General features: G+C 41.1%; 1 protein-coding gene across 2 annotated transcripts in view; it reads right to left on the reverse strand.

Annotated features, from left to right (window-relative positions):
• Positions 1-4,121: 4,121 nt before the first annotated feature.
• The window catches only part of CTTNBP2NL (CTTNBP2 N-terminal like), a 31,466-nt gene continuing 11,508 nt past the window's right edge, over positions 4,122-24,079 (reverse strand). For both annotated transcript variants that reach the window (XM_081195477.1, XM_081195476.1), the window contains exons 3-5: positions 11,504-11,734; positions 9,722-9,829; positions 4,122-8,878 (exon numbers count right to left, since the gene is read on the reverse strand). In XM_081195477.1, coding sequence (XP_081051603.1) covers positions 7,433-8,878; positions 9,722-9,829; positions 11,504-11,734 — 1,785 coding nt within the window. In that variant the 3' untranslated portion in view covers positions 4,122-7,432. The remainder of the gene's footprint in view (positions 8,879-9,721; positions 9,830-11,503; positions 11,735-24,079) is intronic.

A 24,079-nucleotide genomic window follows, 5' to 3' on the forward strand; every position in this document is an offset into this window, starting at 1 on the left:
GAAGCTTGCAAATAAAATGAAATAAATTTAACTTTCTTTGTTATATGCTATCTGCTTAAGCAGAGTCTTGGGTTTCAGAGCACGTACTGAGTTCTTTGCAGAAGAGAGGTTCTGAAAATGAACATCTTTAGACATCAGATATTTCCAGAGACTGAGGCTAAAGCCACACTTATTTATAGGCATCTGAGCCCACCATAAGCTGTTTTCTCCAGGGGCAGAATAAGCTCCATTTCTGATGTCAGTTGTTTGAGTGGCCAGTGATAAATTGACTTAGAGGAAGACCCACCTTCTTAATGGACTGCATTTTCAGTATAAGATGGCCAGTTCCAACCATCTTAGGTATTATTTTAAAAGAATTTGTTGGAAAACAAAAGATAGGGAGTTATAGCCAGTTAAGGCCCACTGAAATGAATGGTTCTAAGTTGTCATGCCCATTAATTTTAACTCCGAGTACAGCTAACACAGGATGTAGATCTGTTGCAGTCTTTCCAAAAGAGTGCCCTGGTGACTGACACTCTAGGTGGCATTGTAGAGCTACATCAGAATACAGGACATCACCACACCACCAGAAAGAGCTTCCTACTTGCGTTCATTCGTTCATCCAATTCCTACATTCCCTAGCTACAGAACTAATGCCACAGAATGAACATGTCAACTTAAGTCAATTTCTAAGGTATCAGTTTGAGGTTCATCCGTGTGTGTTTCTGTAGGCACAAACACACTTTTTGACACCAGTTCCCCTTTGTCACAAGTATTAGCCATCACTTTAGTTTGTAGTCTCCCAGCTCTAAACTTTGGGAGTTATTAGGATGTTATTGGCGACTGCTCCCAGGCTTTAGTACTCCTTCCCTAGAGAAGCTACACTCGCTCCCTCCTTGCTGGCAGGTGAAGAGCTTTCTACTCCAACAGGCTTTTCGGAATTGACTGCTTTTATTGAGAGACCTGGTGCTGTACTGTATCAAAATCTTGGTATGTTTTAAATAGATTTTATATATGTAAATAGATTTTATGTATGTATGTATGTATGTATGTATGTATGTATGTAAACTTTAATTCTATCAATGTTTAATTGTATTTTAATGATTGGTTTTTCTATGTTTTTATCTGTAAGCTACCTTGAATCCCTTCAGGGAGCAATAGGCAGGGTATAAATAAATATGTAACAATAATAGTAATAAGTCAATTTACCCCATAGTAAGGCACCAGTAATCTCAAATGCAAACCCCAGAAATGGCTAACTTAATTCTCGCTTCCGCTAGTTGCAAGTGATTGCTCTGTTACTTGCTGCCAAGGAAAAATTCTTCTCTTCTGGAGCATCCTAAAAGCTGTCAACAGCACACTCAGGTCCCAAAGGCCCCATCCACGCTCCTGCAGTAAGCATGTTGTAACTTGACTATGGGACAGCAAGGCGCTCTGAAATTTCTCCTCCCCTCCAAGTGAAGCAAGTGCCAACACTGTTATCAATTATCAACATTTGTTGAAAACCTTTATTTTGTCCCAAGCCTATCCAGATTAGTCAATTTTATTTCTGCAGTTTTTAATTTTTGTCTGTTTCTGTGTTTTAATACTATTTTATGACATACACCATGTTTTATATTCTATTTCTGTACATTACTTGGGTCTTCTCTATATGAAGAATGCTTTATACATTCTGAAATAAAATAAAACAAACATTTCAAATAGCCAACTCTTTTTGGCCACTGGCATTTGGTTAGAGGACTGAGCAGTGATCCGTTGGAATCATATAGTTGGAAGGGACCCTAAGCAAAATTTGGCCATGCGAGTGAATTGATATGGAAAGGCTGCTCTCTGGTGGATAAGCCAGGAAAATGTTTCCAGAGGAAGTTTTCATCAGAAAGCTCATTATTAGCGTCATTGTTCTAGAAGTCATAGCAGGTTTCAATTAATAAACTGGCAGGAGGGTCCACTGTGGCAGAATGGGCAATGTCAACGTATTCAGGGAAAGTGCCTTTCAGCAACCAATATTTCCTTTGGCTGAAGTTTCCAACAGGCAGCTCTGCAGAGCAAGGAACATTCTGTAAGTCTGGTTTAAAGGTTGTAATTTTCACAAAATCATGAGTCACAAATGCTACAGACTGCCAAATACTAGGCCAGTCAGTTTCCTAATCCCTCTGAGAACTTCCTGTGACCTAGAGCCACAAGACCCACAGCCTCCAACATTATTTCACCCTCTGCACTCCCCACAAGTTTCTACTCTCTCCTCGATCCAATGCTAACTCCTCAGCTGTCTCTCTAGCACCCGCCAGGTCTGGGCAGATTGAGCTTCTTTCCTTGACCCCCAAGGACCCTATTCCACTCTCATCTTGTAGATTGTATGCTTAGCACCCCTTTCCATAACAGCCAACTTCTAGGGACCAAGGTCCCTTCAGCCTCCCCACTAAAATGTTTAAGGGGGCTGCTGCTCCAGTTGATGGGCATTGCCATTCAAACAGTGTGTGCATGCCATGTCTTGTGATTGATTATGCATGGTGGGGCTTAACTGTCCCCCCCATATTTTATTCAAGTTGTCACCCCTGCACCCTTCCCACTAACCTGCTCTCCCCTTCCTCCAGCTCAAGCATAAAGAGGACAGGCTAAGGTAAAGCCTCTGTCATACTCCTGGTACAAGTACACAGGCAAAATCTTCACCTGTTCAGGGGCAAGATGTGGCTCAATACCTGGGCCTGGATACAGAACATACCAACAAGGATGGGGAGATGCAGCTGGACCAAAACTCACCACCGCTGGTCATTGACCATGCTAGGTAGGGGTGATAGGGGTTAGGCTCTAACAATGTATTGTTTGTGGATGCCAGACTTTCTAACTTCTGGACCCAGCAAGTGTTAAAACATAAGCCAGGCTAGTTTCCTGATGTGGTAACCACTCAGGATGATGGACCATTCAGAAGAACAAAGGAAAGGTGATGGGCCATTAAGAGAGCAAAAGAGAGGGGACTCTGGCACAGCAAATGGGTGGGGGCCTTCCTCCATCTCTCAGCTAAAAGGACAAAACCTGAGTTTTAGAGCAGAGTTTGCTGTGATGTGACCTAGAGGGAAAAGCTGCAGGTTGGAAAGGCAGAGAGAGAGCTATCGCTGATTTCTGCTTGAATCCAAGGCTGCGGCTATGGGGAAAGCAAGACCCCTTTGGGGTGTCAATGCTGTGAACTCTTCTATGATAGGCCCCGGTTGTATATATGTGTAAGTAAATAATATATCCCAAAGACAACCACAGTCTCTGCTGTGCCTCATTGATTAAACCCATAGCTTCTTTGCTTGTTTGGGGAGCTGTAACCTAATTCCTCCAGTGCAGTCAGGCAACTTGTATTTTAGTAAACTTGCGTTTCAAGCTGAAAATTTTCTAGCTGCTCAGAATGTGCAATGAATATTTTTTGTGTGTTTATGTCAATTCTATGCCTATGCGGTCTGTATTCATCATAATCAACTTCATTGAATGCCCATGGGTTCTAGTGTTAAGAGAGATGGAAAATAACTTTTCTCAACCACTTTGTCTATAGAAGTTGAAAAACTTTAATCCAGTTACTGCTTCCTCGCCATTTCTCTAAACTAAAAAGTCCCAAATGCTGTAATCTTTCTCCTATATGTTGGTAGCTCTGCAGGGAGGGAAAGGACCTACTGAAGTGGAAATTCTACTGAATTAAGAAAAATACCAGTCACCTGGAGAAATAACATTCAAGAGATAAACCTAAATCCAAGCGTGCCTTTCAATCCCCTCATTTTAAAAGTTGCAAGAATATATGTCTGCCAGAGTCAACAGAGAAGCATGTATTATTCACAACACAAGGTGGCATAAGAGAATTATTTTTGAACACCCCTGGACTGGAAAATTATGGCTCTCAGAGCTGCAGACAAGTTGCTGCACAAATCAAGACTCTGCTCTAACAATGAAGAGAGTAACTGCAGTAGGAAGTAACCTCTGCTAATTTTATCTTCCCAACAACCCTCTGATGTAAGTTTGGACGAGTTACATATTCTCAGCCAGTTATCCAGTGAGTTTCAAGACCAAATAGGGATTTGAACACAGGTTCTCCAAGTCTGACACTCTAACCACATCATCCCATGGTCATAGTGCAAGAAGTCTAAGAAAGAGTCAGAAGACTGGAATTTTCCTAGTCATAAATATATTTTTAACTTGTCCCATCATCCAGTAAAAAAGAATTAGTTCAAAGTCTCAGACTCTGACTTCCGGGACAGTGCAGACACTGTTTTCTTCTTAGTGTAAGGAAAGAAGACTTTGGACAAAACTCCCCCTCCCCCTTTCTCTTGAGTAATTGTCTGTGAAGAAAAAAATTCCTGTATGTGAGCTGCAAGAGACAAAACAAAATAAAGCAGCAGCATAGAGATGCTCTGTCGGCAATCGTCTCTTTGCTTCTATTCCCATAGTTTCAAAGCAGGTTGCGGAGTTGCTCTAAGGCTCCTCGAAGTCATAGCTCTAGAAAATGGGTTGGGTTAAGTGGATTGCCACAGGTGAGATTAATACCTTCATAGATTTGAGCGCTGGATGGTGGAAAGTGGTGGGTGGAACCTTAACAGGCTTTTGATGTTGTACGGATTGTTTTGCAACATTCCAGACCAGGGAGAGGACTTTGCCTTATGCAAAGTCTGACTCCACCCCCAGAAGTGGAAAAAGAATCAGGTTATATGCAGAAGTGTGATCAAACAGGTGGAAATGAGCTGACCAAGTGCCCATATCCTCTGCCAAGTGCTGGCACCTAAGCACAAAAAGTTCTGTACAGAAATTTGTGTCATTGGTTGCAATCTCACATGTACCAAAGTTGCAGATAATCTTTAAGGTATGCACCTAATGCACCCTCTTACAAATGCACACATATTTCCCAAGGGTGCTGGCTCACTGCTGCATGATGCAAGACTGAGGAATCAGAATGTGCAGCGGAAATGAAGAGGTGTGGTTCCCTACCCAAAAGCTGGCTGGAGAGGTGCCATCACATCATAATGTTATGTTGCATGGCAATGGTTGGCATGGATGTTGGTATAGAAGAACTCTGAAGAGTAAAGACGAAACTGCCCAGAAGCTAAGGACAAAAGTGGTAGCAAATACTGGCAGCATTCCTACCAAGTAGTATGAAGTTTCTTATTTTTGTTTTAAAAGCTTTGTCCCTGGTATTGCCAGCTACTGGAAGTGTTTTCACATTTTTATATATGTCTTTCAGACATACTACAGCTAACAAAATGCCTACAAATTGCTAGCAAATGCTCCATGCCTATCCGGTAAAAACATTTCATGATACAAGCAGCCCAACCTACTTCTCAAACATGTTCTTGCACAATATTCACATCACAAAAATATAACCCTTTGTTGATAGTGTGAATGTTTGAAGTGTTTAATGCTGCCAGTTATAAAAATGGTAAAAAGACTGTGCTTCATACATTTGACTTTACAAATATACCAGTGTTAATGATAATACTAGATTATGCAGTTTTGACTTCATTAAAATATATTATCATCATTATTATCCAGGAACTTCTCCAGCGATACAGGATTCTGAGAAGAATAAACATGTTGGTTTTTTCCTGCATACACTCAGGTCTATAGAAAACCTACAATACTAACACTAGATGTCTTACTGGATTAGCTGGGAACATTTTAATAGTTGTGTTTAGCTTAATCTCTGAAGACAGACTACTGGCAAAAATATAAATCTCCTATTGCCTTCTCTCTTCCCACCATCCACTGTAGACTACAATACTCTGTGCATTTTCCTAATAATATTATTATTTATAAATCTCTATCATATCAAGATACAAGTTAGTCTAATTCCAAGGAAAGATTTTAAGGGCTGCTACAATACCCTTATAGTTCATGATTCACAGAGATACCAATAAGAAACCATTCACCCAGTATGCAGCTGCACAGACCATATTCAGAAACTTGTACTGCACAAATGGACTGTTTGTGTGCTTTCCTAGTTGTCTATAAGACATTCTGGAGTACTGTTAGTGTAGGGGCAGCCAACTGAAATTACGGTATGCTGATTAAAATTTAAGAGGTATATGGTCAAGTGGTATGGCCTCCTAGTCTCAGAAATATCAGTCACTTTGCTAAAATACTTCAATATAGCTTAGAAATAAAGTTTAGAGTAGGAGATAGTGGAGTCTTGAAGCAGCATCAAGACCTCGTGTCCAGTGCAGGAGAAGACAACCTCCCCACCAGGGAGGGACCTTTGCAGAGGTCCAGATGTCAGTGTGACCAGAGCTGCTGGTGGGCAGAGCAAGAACTGCAAGTCACCAACACCACACAATGTTTCTGGCTCCCTGAGGATCTTGAGAGAAAAAGAAATACTTTGTGTTTGTGTAGATGACGGAGAAATTTCCTTTTCTCCTTGCAGCACACACAACTTTTGAAAATGCTATACTCTTCCCAGGGAGGGATGACTTTTGCAAGCATCATTAATTTCCATGGGTTTACTTTGAGAAAAACTTAGCTGGATACAACCCAACGTTACTGCTTTGAATCATCTAGCACGGATCCCTATCTTACCAGTGCTAAAACATGCACAGAACGGACTAACCACTTCTCATTTCAAGTATTGTTAAGATCATTATCTCAGAAGATTCTGCTCTCAGAGGTTCTACATACAAAACAGCAAAATATGTGAAAAATATTTTTAAAAACTAGTGGAACACTTCCAGATTTAATCTCACCTATTTTCTCTCTCTACATATAAAAAGAAATGAGTACTTGACTGGGGGAAAATGACACCCTGATTGCTTAAATCCCCCTCCCCTTTTATTTTATGTTTACATGGTCACATAGAAAAAGCTCAGGATGTACAAAGCTCCCTATTAAGGCCAAATGTGCCTGACAATGCAGCAACATAACTGACTTGGTTCCTAAGAGGGAAACAATTGGCCGGCCTCTGGAACATTTCATTTCTGCTGATAACAGAACTACTGGAAAGGATTAAGGACAGTGGTTATTTCAACATTCATGATTCAGAGAGGAATCTGGGCTTGCTTCAATTGGACAATCACTTCTGGTTTTGCAGAGAAACACATGCATGGCTGCAGTGCAGCTTAAGCTCAGGCACTTCTTAGGAAACGTCTGTCTGGAATGGAAGTCTGCATGGAGTGTATTTTGCTGCATGATTTAAAAGCAACTGCTTCACTGTCATAGTCCACTGGTCAGCTCCCAGCACAGGAAATCAACTGCTTCTCTGCTTGTTTGATGTGCCTGCTGCCGTTAAGACACCTCGAAGATCTAGTGTTTAAAGGTTTGTACACAAGTTGTGTTATTTTCTATATACCATAAATCAAAAGGAAAAGTACACTAAACGTGCTATACAAACAGATCTTGTTACTAGCCAAATAATAAATAACGTAAAGTGGATAAGACAGTGTAGCAGCTGTTTCAGCTTCAGGAATGGCAAACACTTGGAATGCAACACTTTAGGAAGCTAGCTACTGGTTGGCAATAAGATCTCAATTTCTTTCCCATTGGCTACAACAGGATTGCTTGAGCAGCTACTTGCCAAGTCCATAGGAGAACCCAGAGAAGATGCCTGAGAGGAGGTTTTAGTTGGTGGAGTGGGACTGGCTGGAGAAGGAGTCAGTCCAGGTTTCTTGGGAGGAATTGGTGGAGGGTTCCCTCTTTCTCCTCTGGGTATGGTTGGTGATTTAATTCCAGGCGACAGTGGACTCAATGGGCCAGAGACCTTGCCTGGGCCACACTCACTTCTGGGGCTCAGGGGAGTGGCCAGGCTTCGGTAGTCTGTGCCAAAGGGGGAGCTGTTGGGAGAAACTGGCTTGATGGGACCCTGCTGGCTGGTGAACCTGGAGAGAACCTGAGTGACTGTATTACGGGCAATCTGCTTTGCGGCAGAATTATCCACCAGGGTGGGTGACAGATCCCTAGATGGAGGGCTTTGGAGACCGCTTGGCTGGTGATCTTGATCAGATTGGGATTGGAATTTGTGACGTGCCGCATGGAAGCGCTGGTTGATCCCCACTTGGTACGAAGATTGGTAGCTGGGGCTGCTGACTGATGCTCCAACCAAACGTTTAGTCATCACTGGGGAGGAACATGGGGAGGGTGTCAGTGATGAAGAAGTTGTGTTGCTCGGAGAAAAGAATATCCCACTGGAAGGGACAGGTGGGGTTGAAGGCGAAAGGGAAACTGTTCTCGCTGGGGAGCTGCTAATTTCTGTGGCCCTCTCAGCTGCTGGTCCAATCGGCTCATCCTTGGGCAGAGCTGGCTCCATACTTGCTTGTGCATGAGCATCACAGTGCCCATTTGTCTTGGTATAAGAGTGGGAAGCAGTGGCAGAGATAGGCGATAATATAGGTGCCCGTCGAATAGTACTTCCCTGGCTGAGGCTCTCTGTCCAGGGGCTTTCTGTCTGGCAAGTGACTGACCTACTTGAGCCCTCTGTGGCAGTTGCTGTGGATACCTTTGAGATCTTTGGTGGCGTGTGCTCTGCTTTGCCTCTCCCAGCTTTATATGAGGCCTCTAATTCTTTTAGAGTTGTCTTCAGATTCTCTACTTCTTCCTTCAGGGCCTTGGTGCGATTCTCTTCCCGATCCAGCTTGGCTCTCAGCTGCTCCCGTTCAGTGTCAAACTCGGACAGCTGCTTCTCCACTCGCGCCTCCATTTGCAAGCCTCTCTTCTTCTGGGCTGCTAGCTCTCCCTCCAAGTGGCTTACTTTGCTTCTTTCCTCAGCTAGCTTCAGCCTCAGCTCCCCAAGCTTCTGTCCTTCCTCTGCGGCTTTGGCTGTGGCTTTCTTGCACTCCAACACAAGCATGGCAGAAAGCTGCTGCTGGCGGTCATGCTCCTCCTCCAACTGGTCCAATAGCTTCTTCTGCTCTCTCTCAAACTTCTTCGCCTGCGACTTCTCAAATTCCAGCTATAAAAGGAAGGTAAAGAAGCTCAGAGGGGGGGGGGAGTAAGTAAAAAATGGTTTTGTGCACACTCCATACACACAAAGATTCTCAAAGGCAGTCATATCAGTTAGTGAGTGGATGGATGTAAGGATCACTGTAGATAAAAATTAAGATTCATGAGCAGTCTGCACTCCCAGCTTAATGTGTGCACAGAAAATGACCAGATTAAGGAGTACACACATTAACCATAAGGTGTAAAGTCAACATAATGTAGATTAGGGGTGGGGACCTTTTATTCCACCCCACCCCCGCCAACAGATAGCCACATTCCCTCAGGCATAATCATGGCAAGGGTCTCATACCTATGGTGTGCAAGTGTGGAGCAAAAAAAAAAAAAAAGTGGTTAGCCACATGTTCTCTCCCATCCATTCCCCAACCCTTACACACACCAGTTCCATTGTGCATCTACTATTTGCCTTGTGTGGGTGAGGAAATTAGTGGCATGGTAATGGAAGAAAGTCCCAGTGCCAAACTGCAAGCATGTGGTTCCTACTGCAGCCCCATTTAGAGTCTCCCTGCTGCGACTTGCAATTTGCATTGGAAATAAACCTCTTCTTAGAAACATGATTTCCTTTTATGCTCAAATGTTATTACATCTCTTGCTTCTGCAGGCTACTTTCACACACTGGACAAAAATCTCACTCTAGTAAGTCTAGTCTCTCCCTGGCGGTGGAGAATGAAGCTCTCAAATACACAAATACCAATGCTAGCCATCAGTTTCCCCACCCATACAAGGCATGTTTTCTGTGCTAAGCAGCAATTAATCATTCCTCTCCAAGAGCTGACTAACTAGTGAGAAGGCATACCTGTTGTGCGAGCCGCTCTCGTTCCTTTTCCAGCATGTATGTGACATCATCTCCTTCAGCAGTATCTTGGGCATGCCGCCGCCTCTCTTCCTCAAGATCCAAGATTACCTTTCAGACCAGAAGAAGAACACCATCAATCACCTTTAAATACAGCATCAATTACAAATGTATCCAGATGTACAGGCCAGGCCCCTTTCTGCCTAAAGCAACATTTCAAGCAAAACACACAAAAATACAGACATACAGAATCTTTGACCTTTACCTAGTAGCATAAGGCTTCTGAACAACGCTAAAGTGTCACTTCATGGTGGAACAGAGAAGGAACAGGAAAACAAACAAATTCAGATGCTAATTCTTTACAGGTACAGAAAATACTTCATGGCCAGGTAGAATTGAGTTTTTGAGAATTGAGAATTGAGAGCAAGTTCTCAGTAGAACCAAGAGGAGCCAAACAGCACTTATAATAATAATAATTTATTATTTATACTCCGCCCATCTGGCTGGGCCTCCCCAGCCACTCTGGGCGGCTTCCATAAAAACCAAAAATACAGTAAAATATCACATGTTAAAAACTTCCCTGAACAGGGCTGCCTTAAGATGTCTTCTGAATGTCAGGTAGTTGTTTATCGCTTTGACATCTGCTGGAAGGGCGTTCCACAGGGCGGGCGCCACTACCGAGAAGGCCCTCTGCCTGGTTCCCTGTAGCTTTGCTTCTCGCAATGAGGGAACCGCCAGAAGGCCCTCGGTTCCCAGTTGAACCAGTGGGGTGTTCCATGTTATCTCATGTCTCTGTCAGCTGTAACTAGATCTAACTGCTGCCAATATTGTTCTTCCAGTAACTGGAGAGCACTCAATTTTTCTTTTCCCATTTTTCAGCACAACAGGCATTTCTACATGCAAGTTTATGTGTCTTCCACAACTAGAAATTAGACCATGGCAAAAGAGATAAAATATGTAAGCTTCTGCTTCTCCCAAGCCCCCATGTTTGTTCTGGAGTTTATGAAACTGTGTAACTGGTGTAAATCAAATCAATTTGGACAACTCTTTTTATAGGATTGGGACAGATATATTAGCATACAATAGGGCATGCTAGTCTACAACTCAAGACCATTTGGAGAGGAAGGAAAAGATTGATCTGCATCTTTCTAAATTATGAACTTGGGGAAATGACCAAAATGCAGGACAATAACTGAACAAAAGAGGTTCTAGTTTGTTAATGTTCTAAAAGGAAGTGGTTGCTTCCTTTCAGAATTGTCAGCAGCTGTTTTTCTAGGATATTTGTAATTATTGGGAAAGCACATATCTGCAGATTTGAAGCTGCCTATGATCAAACTGCAACCAGAGATTGATAATTATCATCTTATGGGGGCAGAAACTTTAAGGTCAAAGCACTAAGATAGGTTAACTGAACATCCAGCACAACAGGGAAAGGAGAAGCTGGATGATAACAAGACTTTGGTCAGTTCGGAAAAGTTTTCTACATTCCAATAGCAGCATCAATAAAAAAAAAACAGCAACGTATTTGTGCTTTACTAATTGAAGTGTGCTTGTTGGGAACTTCATAAAAAGATTGTTAGCACTGCAATGCTATTTTAATCAGCTAAACTACATGGCTTGAGACTGGGAAATGTGCAAAACCATGAATGTCACACACTGAAAGTGTCACATCAAGATGGAGAAAATGTGGTTCAACATGTAGTGTTAAACTGCTCTGCAATACCAAATGCTAAGTAGGAAGAATTTTATTCCTTTGATCAAAGTACAAAGGTCTTGGGAACCCACCTTTCTGTGCCTGCTCTCTGCTGCAGCTAGTTGGAACAACATTTTTTCTTGCATATTCTTGCAATGCTTCATCACTACCTTCAGGATGGACAAGGGATTGGTACAAACAGGCTGCTTATCATCACGATTCTCTTCATTCAGTGCTTCAAAATCTCTCTGAAGAGCCGTAAATGGATTATTAATGTAGTATTGTCCATAGCGCTCTTCAATGAAAGTATCTCTGCGCCGGGCCTGAAACATATGATGAAGTTTTTTATGTTATTAGCTACCAGAGGGGGGAGATAGAAATAAAATGCAAGATAAAATCCTGTCACCTCATGGAAACAGGAGTCATGCAATACTGGACAGGCAGGAGTGCAAAAACCAGCACAACTGGCTGGTTGTGAGTGGAATAAGTGACTGTGAAGGACATGGGAGGGGGGAAACAGCATGAGAGCTACTTATTGCAGCACTGCCTTACTACTATACAACAACAACACAACAACAAGAGAACTTGAGAAATGGGAGGCTCCTTCCATTGGGATTGATGGAACAGGGCTGAAGAGAGGAGGATACCAAGTGAAGGAAGTGAGAAGGCAAGAAAGCAGCCTTGAAAGAAGCTGGGGCCAAGGAAAGGCTGTAGCTCAGTGGTAGAACATCTGCTCTGCATGTGGAAGGTGTTTGGTTCAATCTCTGGTATCTTCCAATAGGGTTGGGAGAAAATTCCACCTGAAATCCTGGAGATCCAATGTGCCTGATTTGGGTAGCTTCCTATGCTCTATAGGGTAGTGTTGCAGTAAACAAAGAAAGCATGGGGGTTCTCTTCCTGAGCCACTTCAGAAGAGGAAGTGAAGAAGCTGAGATCAGCACTTGCCTATGCAACAGCCTCTCTTTATGGCAATGTTTCCATACCCGTTCTCACTACCTGTTAGTGTGGTGATAAATTAATCTAATGGAGTGCATGCTTCTTTATATGGACTCATTCACTTAAGAGGCATGGGGATTTAATGTTGAGATTAAATAGTGGGTTGTTGTTTTTAAAGTACTGTTACTGAGTAATCTTTAGGGTGGCTTCGTACTTCTGACATAGACCACAATGGATAGGGATGCGTGGGGGTTAATGCAATATGCTATGTGGCATTGGAATTAATATCTTATTACAAGATATTACAAGAGCAGAAAGTGACTACTATCCTTTCCTCTCACCATGATCTCGACCATCATTAACTACAGCCATCAATTTACATCCTTGCTTTTCCCTGCAGGAAACCATTTGCAGGAAAAGGAAGCCTAGTTTCAAAATGCAGAGGTCTGTGGTATTTTAATTAGTGCCAAAAAAGAAATTCCCAAGATCAACACAAAAGGAACCCTTTGAACTAAAGAACCAAAGTACATGCACAGCCCCATGACCCCTTTGTGTTTGCTTATGGTGGCTGATGAATACATCAAGGTCAGGCAGTTGCTGGTTATACAGCTGCTTCCTTCTCCATTGTTGCCAACGCTGGCCTACAGATTATAAATACACTCACTTGGATCTATTACCAAAAAAAAAAAATACAACATAGTAAAGCAGATTGGATAATTTGTCAGGATTCTGGGATTTGGTTCAGAAAAGTATTAAGTTTCCTTTGTGAATAGGGTTCAAACAACTTGACAAACAGGCTAGGGAGGAGGTTTCTTCTTCACTCTTTCTTCGCAAACACTCTAGACTGGCAGGGGTAGGGAGCTAAAGGGCAGAGCAGCTGGGTTAGTGTAGGGAACAAGAAGGAGAGAAGAGGAAACAGCTTTGTGCACAAGTGCACAGAACCGCCACCTCACCACCACCCCACTTCTCCATGTTCCATCTAAGTCATCACTGATGTGCTACATGCATGGTGAGACACAGAACTGGTTCTGGGAAAACAACTAATTCAGATACAGTTCAGCTATTTCTACTAGAAATGTCAGCCCTGATTATGACTTTAAACATTTGGGTTAGTATTCCACCACATTAAAAAAAAATGTTTTTAAATGTCATGAACTATTTGTAGATTGCATACTGTCAAATAGTAGTTAAGTATTTAGATACATTTCGCAATTAGCATAAAATGAAGTGCGGCTGTTTTGAAGATAAATCTCTCCTAGAAACTTTCCAGACCACTTTCCAGAGACCTTTCCTCTATATTGGAAATCCAACAAGAATTGAGGGTAGTCCTGGCCTCCGGGCTCATGCAACCTGCGCTGATGAGAGGACTGTACATTGGCTTCCTCACTGCTCCTGAACCCTGGATAAATTCAGAGATGCCTGTAACTGCAGAATGCATATATAGTCAGTAGGAAAAGTCATGCCACAGGGCATAACTGAGAAAAAAAGGGGCTGAAACTTTCTTGAGAGACAGCAGGGAATCACTTCTGCTATATGATTGGCAAGGGCATATGAAACTCCACTATAGCTAGAAAGCATGGGAAGGGCTGGAAGATGTCCTAAGTGTTGGAACATTTGTTTTGCATGCAGAAAATCCCTGGTTTAATTCCCTATATCTCCAGGTAGGGCTAAAAGCCTGGCTAAAATACTGGAGAGATACTGCCAATAAGTATAGGCAATATTTCCCTAGAGGGAATGTCACACTCCTGCTATGTCCCACTCCTGCCATCTGATGACACAAACATAAAGGTAGAGTGTCACTTACACAAACGCTTATTGATGTCAAGGTGTATTTGACAGGTCAACTTTTGCTCTCCCAACTCCAAATACAAGATAATCAGTGGATTGTCTTTTACTTCACTTGCAGCTTAACTCAACAATACCATGCTGCTGACATTGTTTCAGCTCAAGGTTGCTCCACACATTCCATTTACTGGCACACGCTTGACATAGGAGCAAGGAACAGTTCCACTTCTAGCATTTTAGCTGTAGTAGATACACAGTGTGGGTCTATAAAGTTCTTGTTAAACAAAGTAACAGTGAAGCAGCCTTCAGTCTTGAGGCTGATGGAAATACTTTGCTTTCAGACTGTTCTGGGAAATTTATTTCAGAATCTCTTTCCTTGTTCAATACCCATAAAAGCTCTCTACTCACAAAACAAGTCCCAGTTTACCAGCTGAATCACATGTTCCGAACTACAGACAACTCTGCTTTCCCACTCTGGGATGAGAACACTGATACTCATTCAGAATTACTGAGCACAGAACAACATGGCATTTCATGAATGGCTTTTGTAACTGGAGAGGAAAAATACTCCAGGAAATTCAAGAAGCAGAATGATGCTTGCCTAATCTCAGTCCACACAAATGCTAAATGAAAGAGTGGTGCATTTTCAATAAATTTAATTGTTCAGTAAATTTAATACCATTCTGGAGTTTAGACTGCTGATCCATCATATATTCATCTTTATGAGGACTGAAGTATGCAGAAACATTAATCCTACATGGAGTCCCTGATTAATTTATACAAAAGCAGCCAAAAAATTAATTCATGTCATTATTTGTCTCGTGAAAATCTGTTCTTACAAACAGCACAGAACCAATAGCATTTGCTTCCTCCCAGCACAGCTCGCAATGTCATTTTGACCAAGCCTGACCTGTTTTGACTACTGTAAACCTAATGAATAGGGCAAAATTATTTCTTCAGACAAGAGCAATTCTCCAAGCAAACTCCAGGTGAGCTCCTGGGACCTGTGAAAAATCAGACTCACCTGTTCCCAAAGCAGACAATTTAAACCCAAGGGTGAACAATGTTTCTGTCTGTCAAAGGGTGCATAACCCTGGTGGACAGAGCCACAGCTGATGCTAAACTCAGAGGCAAAAGTATTCTGAATTAACTAATCTGGAATAAATACTGCCTGGCTTCAATTTTCACCATGGCACCGTAATCTGCTGACGGTTACTGATATCATTTTCTACTCCATGTTGAAATGACTGAATTCTTTCCCACATCGTTTTCTTCATGGCAAGAAGTTCCGTAGCTCAGCTTTCATCAAGTACAGACATTTGCTAACTGAAGGCATGGGAGCCTCTTTCCCACACATTTTATAGCATAGGATCTTCACCACACCCCAACCTTTCCTTTTAACCCTCCTTTCCTTTCCTTTCCTTTCCTTTCCTTTCCTTTCCTTTCCTTTCCTTTCCTTTCCTTTCCTTTCCTTTCCTTTCCTGGCTCTTTTACATTGACTTTTTCCTCCCATATTAGCTGTCTTCTCTTATCCTCCTTCCTTTCTATTCCTAGTTTTGATGATAATGATGATATTAAATATTAACCTTTTATCTCTCATTCAAACGCTTCCTCTGGCCTTTTCCCCTCAGGGGAGGGAAGCCTTCCTTCCCTCCTCTCACCATGAACCTCTCTGCCTCTTGGCCACCCTTATTCAGTATGCAAGGAATCTCTGGTGCAGACATTGGTCCAAGCAAGAGGCCATATTTTAGCTAGGATAAGCTGTGACAATGAGACCAGTCTGAAAGGGCATTGGTGGGTCCCAGCTCACTATCTGAGATACACTGGCTGGAAAGTATTACTGTAAACATCCAACAGGAAACAGGAAAAAGAATAGGCAAACAACATACTGAAATATATACAGGGGATTCAGGTACACCAAGGAAACCACAGAACAATACAGCTATATTTATTAATGGCTCAATGACGCAAAGAGGGGTTGTATTATTAACTTGCTGGTAAGAAGTCTCATTCTTCTTTTCCTACTCCAGAGTGCAATGCACTTTAACAGTACAGCATAACAATTCTCAAATTTTAATATCTAGAATCCTTATCATCATGGCTTCTTGAGAATGCAACACTGTCTGTCATCCTTTCTAGGCAGGAGTTATTCTGCAGAGAAATTTCCCCAAACAGGTTCCTATTCTACTTTTGAAACATCAAAAATCTTGAGATGATTTTTTAAAAAACAAACAGAGTACTTTGCAGAGGGACTGCAAGAAGAGGCTGCATATTCAGAAAGGTGTATTTGTTTTGCAGCTATGTTGTCATATTGGCCAGAGAATTAAAGCAACAAAAGGAATAGAAGCGGGGATCATGCTTTTTCTTCCAGCACCATATAGTAAGAGCAACTCCTTTAAGCAAAAGTATTCCTGCTTATTGTTCACAAAACACTTTGGGATTAATAGTATGGGATGCCTTGTTGTTGTTTTGTTGTTGTTTTATTTTAAAAATATAGTAGTTCTTGTGGCAGAGTGATCCTGTCTCCTGCAAGACTAATACCGTAGCTGTATTAAATGATGGCTGTGCTTGCACATCTGTGGGTCTCCATGAACACAAACACATGTTGAAGCCATACCAAGTTAAGTACAGTAGCCCTTTCAGCTTCAATAAAGACTTTAATTTTAAACAGTAGCTCTATAAAGCAACAGCTCTGCTGAGTCTCTGTTCAACAACATACAGCAGTTAAAACTACAGGAAAAGCAAGCTATTTGTATAGAAGGCAATAATGTCCCCTTTACAATCGGTAACATTTTGTTGCTGGATCTAGTTCACTTGTTAAAACAGAATGAGCCACTATTAGTAAGGAATGATTTAAGCGTGTTCCAGGATATGGTCTGAAAGCTCTTGAGGTCACCACCTTCCTGAAGTGATTGCCTGAAAACCACATGCACACCACCTTGGGTTCCCTGGTAGCCTCAGAGGTGGGATATGTAATAGAATTTAAATAAATATGTAAGAAAACATTTTCACTGAGATTCTGAAGAAATGAAGAGACTTCCCAGTTTGTAAGCGTTTTGGACAGGGACCAAAGAATGTATTTTTCTCAAGAAGAAAACCATAGCTATGTTTTCACAGAAGCCTTTAAAATAACCTTAGATTAAAGCAATCTCAAAATACCAATATATAAAATAGACTTGTGAAAATCCACTCTTCTGGAACGAGTGGGAAGTAGAAATAACTGTTTGTATGTGTGTTCAATTTTATATTTCTCCAGAAATGGAACAATTGTTTACTTCAAAAAAACTGTTCAATTCATGGGTTGCCATGAGTTTAAAAAAACTACAACCAAGCAGGAAATCCTAAAAGACAGATCTTTCTCCAATATGGAGTAATTTGTCTGGGAGGACAAATCTTTAAAGCCTGATGAGATTAGGAAAACAGGAAACAGCCAGATCATGAGACGTTGACTCATTTGATAGGATTTTTTTTTTTAAAGAAAGAACAATTATGCATTTTTAAAATTATTGGTCAATTATAGTATTTTCCATTATATTGCCATGTAGACATCAAGATGCCTGTGAGAAAACCAGTTTGTTTAGATTTGGAAGATATGGCAAGTGGTAGTTAATCTAAAACCAAAGTGAAAACTTCCCATTTCCTTGCAGCCACACTGATAGGGAAGTCAGCACTGACAAACTTGTTGAGTCTGAATGAGAGTAATGAGCCATTATTAAGCTTGCTTGCAAAAATGAAAATAGCTAAAGAGACAAAGGCAGTTGCCTTGAACACTTGCATTATTTACTCTAGAGAACATTTTCCTGAGAGAAGAGAACTGCTTAGACCCCCAGCATCAGCTCCAACACTGTTTCCTGAATGAAGGAAAAAGGACTCGATGGAGGCATGGGCAAGTAGCAGCTGCAGTAATGAGCAGGGCAAGGAGCAAGAACACAGATATGGAAAGATGCCACTGAGTACAGGGCACTTTGCTAGTGCAGTGGTACTTCCGAGCTACAAATGCCTCAGGTTACAAATGCTTCAGGTTACAAACTCCGCTAACCTGGAAGAGTTACCTTGAGTTGAGAACTTTGCCCCAGAATGAGTACGGAAATTGTGTGCCTGTGATGCAACAGCAGCAAGAGGCCCCATTAGCAAAAGCGCGCCTCCGGTTAAGAACAGTTTCAGGTTAAGAACAGACCGCCAGAACAATTTAAGTTAGTAACTAGAGGTACCACTGTATCGAATTAAGAGTTGTTCACTGCATAAAACAAGCTACACTTTGAAGGAAGACACTTTAATTATTATTTCCATACTGCCTTTGGAGAATACTTCCCACAGGGTTTTTAACATTTATTGGATGGTCTTTTTACAAGGGCTTAACAGAATGTTTCCTCCTGATCTACTACACATCCTCTGGATCTATTAAAAAAATGTTTAGTTGCCCCCGTATTTCTGTATTGATTTATTAAACAAATTCTATACCCTGCTGGTTTTACCTCTTATATAGTTGTGAATGTTTAGTCAAAACCTGCCAATGGGTCCAAAGAGGGGGGGGAGGGGAGAAAACTGGATATATAAATTGTTCAATTAAGATTTGTGGAAAATTTGTTGTTACAATTTGAAAGTTCAATAAAAATTATTTTTAAAAAATTAAAAATGTTTAGTTGCTATCAGTATTTCTGAAGCAAAGAAACAGAGTTTTACCATCCACTGTGTTTCTTGTCCCTTTATAACATCATACATGTAAGCTGCTTAAATACCTGGCTTCACTATGCTATAAACAGTGCTTTTTTTTTCTTAAAAAAATATTTAGGGGTACTCTCATGGTGACTCAAGAAAATCACCATTTTATAGTTCAAACTGGGAAAAATAAATACAGTAAATGGATAAAAGTAAAAAGATTCACAAAATGTTTAGGGATATGCGTACCCCTGCATACCCCCAGAAAAAAGCACTGGCTAGAAGATCCTACATTTCTCAAGCTGCTTTCATCATCATCATTACTACTACAGTACTTACTACTACTATTAAATTTCTATAACACCCTTCATCCAGAGCTCACAGAGTGGTTTACAATTCAGTGCCTCTTCTAGATCACAGAAAATGCATCTTCTTTAAATAGCACACCATGCAATCTTGAACTTCCTTATTGCTAGTTTTTTCTCTCCTAGAGACAGACGTTTGAAAATAAACACAGACTGAGATCATAGCATGGGGGTAGAGAGAATGAGACTAGATTAATGCAAGTAATCTGTCAGCCAGATACTTGATAAAAGACTGAACCCTCTTATCTCTAGTCTGCAGAAGCTCCAAATCAGAATAATGTTTGTATATAATAATGGCTAAAAGTTGCCAGTGTATTAAGAGAAAACACAGACACACAAAGCTTATTTGGCTAATCATGCCACTTTCTCAATCAAATGATCAATCTGCTTTATAAACAAGAATAATGTGTGGCACTTTGTCTACACTTTACCACCTCTGCAGAATGAAATTTGCACCCAATGACTTTAGATTACCATGAACCTACTACCCAGGTAAATGGAGCCTTTAATAGCAAAAAATATGTTTACATTTTATGGGAAAGTTTTCTAAGTTGTATTGCTTACCACAGATCTCCTCTGAAGGTTTCTGGCTCTCATAACAAATTCTGAGCTGCTGCCATTAATTCTCTCCCCTTCTCAAGTTCTATATTAGTAGTGTCATAGATCTAGGGTACCAGGGCCTGTTAGTGGATGGTAGAAATTAATAAAAAACTGTGGGAGCTAGTGGAAGACAGAAGTGCCTGGCGTGCTCTGGTCCATGGGGTCACGAAGAGTCGGACAAGACTAAACAACAACAACAAGTATTTAGATACTATTTGGGATACAAGCGAGAAATGCAAACCAGCCTGGGCAAGCTAGCAAAATACAGAACCATTGAACAACAATGGGGACTCAGGTATTGGGCCATTAAGGGCAATTGGCAATGCAAAAAGTGATCCTTCCCCTCTGCTCAAGGAGTGGACAGAGATAGGAGATTTGGGAGGCTGTCAAGGTGATGATGAGTAGCATGATGCCATAGAAAAAGCTTGCTGAAGCTATGAGAGCAGTGAGAGATACTTTAAGGATGTAATGTTCTGCACCCCTTCCACTGAAGACAGGTGTAAACATGTGTAAAATAAACCACTAGCCTCCACTGTGCCCCAATTTTCCCAACAGAAACAACTCTGAGAGAGTACCTGGAATCTTGCTACTACTTGGCAGAGATTAGGGGTGGTGCACAACCTTTGCAACAGTAGATTACTGCTGCACCTTTGATCTGTGATACTGAAGCCTATGAAGGCTTCACCTGAGATGCAAACAGAAGCTTCACAAATTTTGCTGTTGGGACCATAACAGGTAGAGAGGGAATTAAACTCCCCTTTGCACCCCCCTATAAGGCTGCTATTTGTGTAACAAACAAACAAAAAAGCATTCAGTTGCATTCACACAGTTAGCTTGGCCCATGCCATTCCATACAGATGTGAGCAGGAGTAGCAAGGAGGACTTGTGCAGGGTTTTCCTTCTTCAGTGCTGAGCATGAAGTAAAGGAAAAGAATCATTTTCCTTCTTGAGTCTTGTGTGCCCAAGGTCTCATTGGCAAGCACAAACAGCTGTTGGCTATAATCCAAGCCCAAATCTGCACGGTTAGTCCAGTAGCATTTGAATGCCAAAGCCATACTAGCTAATTTCAGCATTCTCTGGTTTTCTTTGCAGTATGTTTCTACTAGCGGAAAATGGGCTGCGATATGAGCCAATACTGATTTCTAACATAAATATACCTTGCAGAGTAAGTTTCAAAGATCCTGACTAATTTTTACACACACACACACACACACACACACACACACACACACACACAATCATCTGCTGTTCAAATCCTGTTCAGCTTTCAGGAATCAGCTAAGTATTGTCTCCACTCTTCTGTGCATGACTCCTAGTTATCCTGGTAAGTAATCCCGACTGAAGTTCCAATCATTAAAACATTCATCCTAGTTTCTGAAAAGAAAACCACGCTCAACTAGGCAATCTATGGTCTATCATTGCTTAATTCACTTCAAGATTTTATTTTTACTCCTTTCTTCATGAAAAAGCTCAAGGCAGACAATCTTCTTGTTACACAATTAAGACTGTTCCTCAAGGCTGAAAGGCTAATGTTACTTTCATCAATTTTCCTCTTTCCTATACCATCAGTTAAAAGTTCAGCTATCCCACTGTGTACTATTTCAATTATTTTTGTCCAGTTCCTTGGAACGTACATCTTTCAAACACTGTATAGCTTGAAATAGTTCTCTCTCTCTCTCTCTTTGTAAATTCTTCATCTAGACAAATGCTAATTAAATTCATGTGCAAAGAAATTTGCAATGATGCAGCAATTAAATCACAAAGGTGAAGTAAAACAAGACAGGTTTTCCCCAAATGAGCTTCAATTTAAATGAGCAATTTTTCATTATCTCGCAGTATTTGTATAGTTTGCCACTTGAGAAAGCATAATGCCCAGCTTATTGTTCAACTTAGTGCAGGTGGCAGGGATGGGTGAATCTGTCAATTTTAGTTTCTCTCAGGTTCTCAATCATAAGCTCATTTCTTCACATATCCATGTCAGGTGTTTTTTTTTAAATTTAAAAAGTTGTTGAAAATTCATCACTGAATTTCTACTAATATACACTTATTTGTATATAATTTTATATAAACACATTTTTGCAAAGCAGTTTTCCAAAATATAATTCATTTTAATGTTGTTTTCTCTAATGTATGTATTTTTGCACACAGTTCTACTGGGCAGGAGAACTGCATTGCAAAATTCAGAGAAGTGCAAATTTCAAAGAATGTGTTTTAGTTTGCATCTTGTTAAGGAAAGTGCCCTAGGTAAGTTCACCTTTAAATGCAAACTGAATTTCTCATACATGCATAGCAGGTGAACTTTTGTTCTTAGCTAGCATTGATGCATAACCATATACATAAGTCGGTACGAAATGCCAAATCTATTATCCTAAAGTGTTAGAATGGGAGTTCTTACTTAGTCTGTAAAGCAATTCACCCAAAAGGATAACATCCTCAGGAGACACTTTTCAGGGGATTCTGAGGGCTGCAGCAAAGGGGGCAGGAAATTCCCCTTTCACAGGCTTCTGTTGGATATAAGCCAGTGTCATTTGCGATTAGAAGTAGTATCTTGGCACAGATTTTGAAAAGGATGAGCACATGGACTTCCCCATAGATGGCTGCAGAAAGAGGCCCATTTCCTTCCTTTTCCAAAATTACCAAATGGGAAGGCACATTGGTTTTGCTTGCATGTACGAGATAAAGCTTTAATAAAGTCACTAAAATACTGGATTCATTCCTCAGAAACAGTAATAAGAAAGTGGTAAATAAAAAGCATGAAAAAACAAAAAGAGGAAGAAGCCAAGTGAAAGGAGAATAAAGCGTCCTTTTTTTATTTTAAAGACAGCCAGCTCAGACAGAACCAGAAATCATTGTCTGCTGAGGAAGTATTGCACATATTTTGCAGAAATGAAATCAGTTTAGTCTATACCACATGAAAAACCTGAAACTGGAACCCATATCCGAATCTCTCCCAAGAGAAAAGAGACAAGACAGCATTATTAAATGGTTTTATTCAAACGGGCTTACTTTTTTTAAAAAAAAATGTTTGTGCATACATTCAGCATTTATCCCTCAGTATCCAGAGCAGTATAAGCAGTAAGCATCTGATTTTCCTCTTCCTAATATGTGGAACAGGAACTTGTTCTGTTTGGAACAAGATGAAGAATCAACTCAGGTGTAACTGAGACAGCCAAGTCTGTAGCCTATAGACTACAGCTGCCATATGCACATCAATTACCTATGTTAAAAAATGGAAAGGCAGAAAGGGAGCTCGAAGAGAAGATCTGAAGGAGTGTCTCCACCCGCATCGTTCAGCCCAGACACTGAGGTCCAGCTCTGAGGGCTTTCTGGTGGTTCCCTCACTGCAAGAAGCAAAGCTACAGGGAACCAGGCAGAAGGCCTTCTCGGTAGTGGCACCTACCCTGTGGAACGCCCTCACACCGGATGTCAAGGAAATAAACAACTATCTGATTTTTAGATGACATCTGAAGGCAGTCCTTTTAGGGAAGTTTTTAATGTTTGACATTTTATCGTGTTTTTAATATTCTGTTGGAAGCCACTAGAGCGGCTGGGGAAACCCAGCCAAATGGGCGGGAGATAATGATAGATAGATAGATAGATAGATGATAGATAAGCACCAGAGCATCCCCTCTTCCTTCTGCATTGGTAATGCCTCCATACATCTTTGTATCCCTTCCCACCAAAAGCATGCGGCCCCTACTTTTTCTAGGCTTTATAGGATGAGAGTTTTACCTGCCAAGTACTTCAAATATTTATGATAATTCTATGACATTCCTGTACCTCTGGCAGTTACAGTGGTGGGTCGGTGTGCAGTGGGGGTACAGGGTGGATCAAGAGAAGCCAGAGCACTTACAGGTTTCAAAGCGACTAAGCAGGTTTTCAAAGATGGCATCTTGTTTGTGAGACTTTTGGCAAAACTGATATTTGTTTTGCTGATCTGTGTTTTGATTTGATCTCTCATGCAACTTGCTGTGGCAACAGGAAATGCCCAGACTACTCATTCAAATGCCTTCTAATTAATTTTAATACAGACAAGTGGGGACTTGCAACAATTCACAGCAGGTAAAGGCAGCGGAAAGGATTTTTTTTTTTTTTGCTCAACAACTTGATTCCCTGAGTGGGTTTGTTTGTTTACAGATTCCATGAGGCTGGCAGACAGAAAGTTCCAGCTGCTGCGCCCCAGAAGAACCCAGGATCTAACAGCATAGCAGCCGTGGATGCTGCAGCAAATGTTCTGCAAATTCGATCCCTGGTTGCTTTTATTGGGTGTTAATTGTCTTTAAATTCCTTTAAACAATCACATGTTTTTACACTGGGCCTAGA

This window comes from Podarcis bocagei (assembly GCF_964188305.1).
Source record: "Podarcis bocagei genome assembly, chromosome: 5".
In the NCBI taxonomy this organism is placed as follows: Eukaryota; Metazoa; Chordata; class Lepidosauria; order Squamata; family Lacertidae; genus Podarcis; species Podarcis bocagei.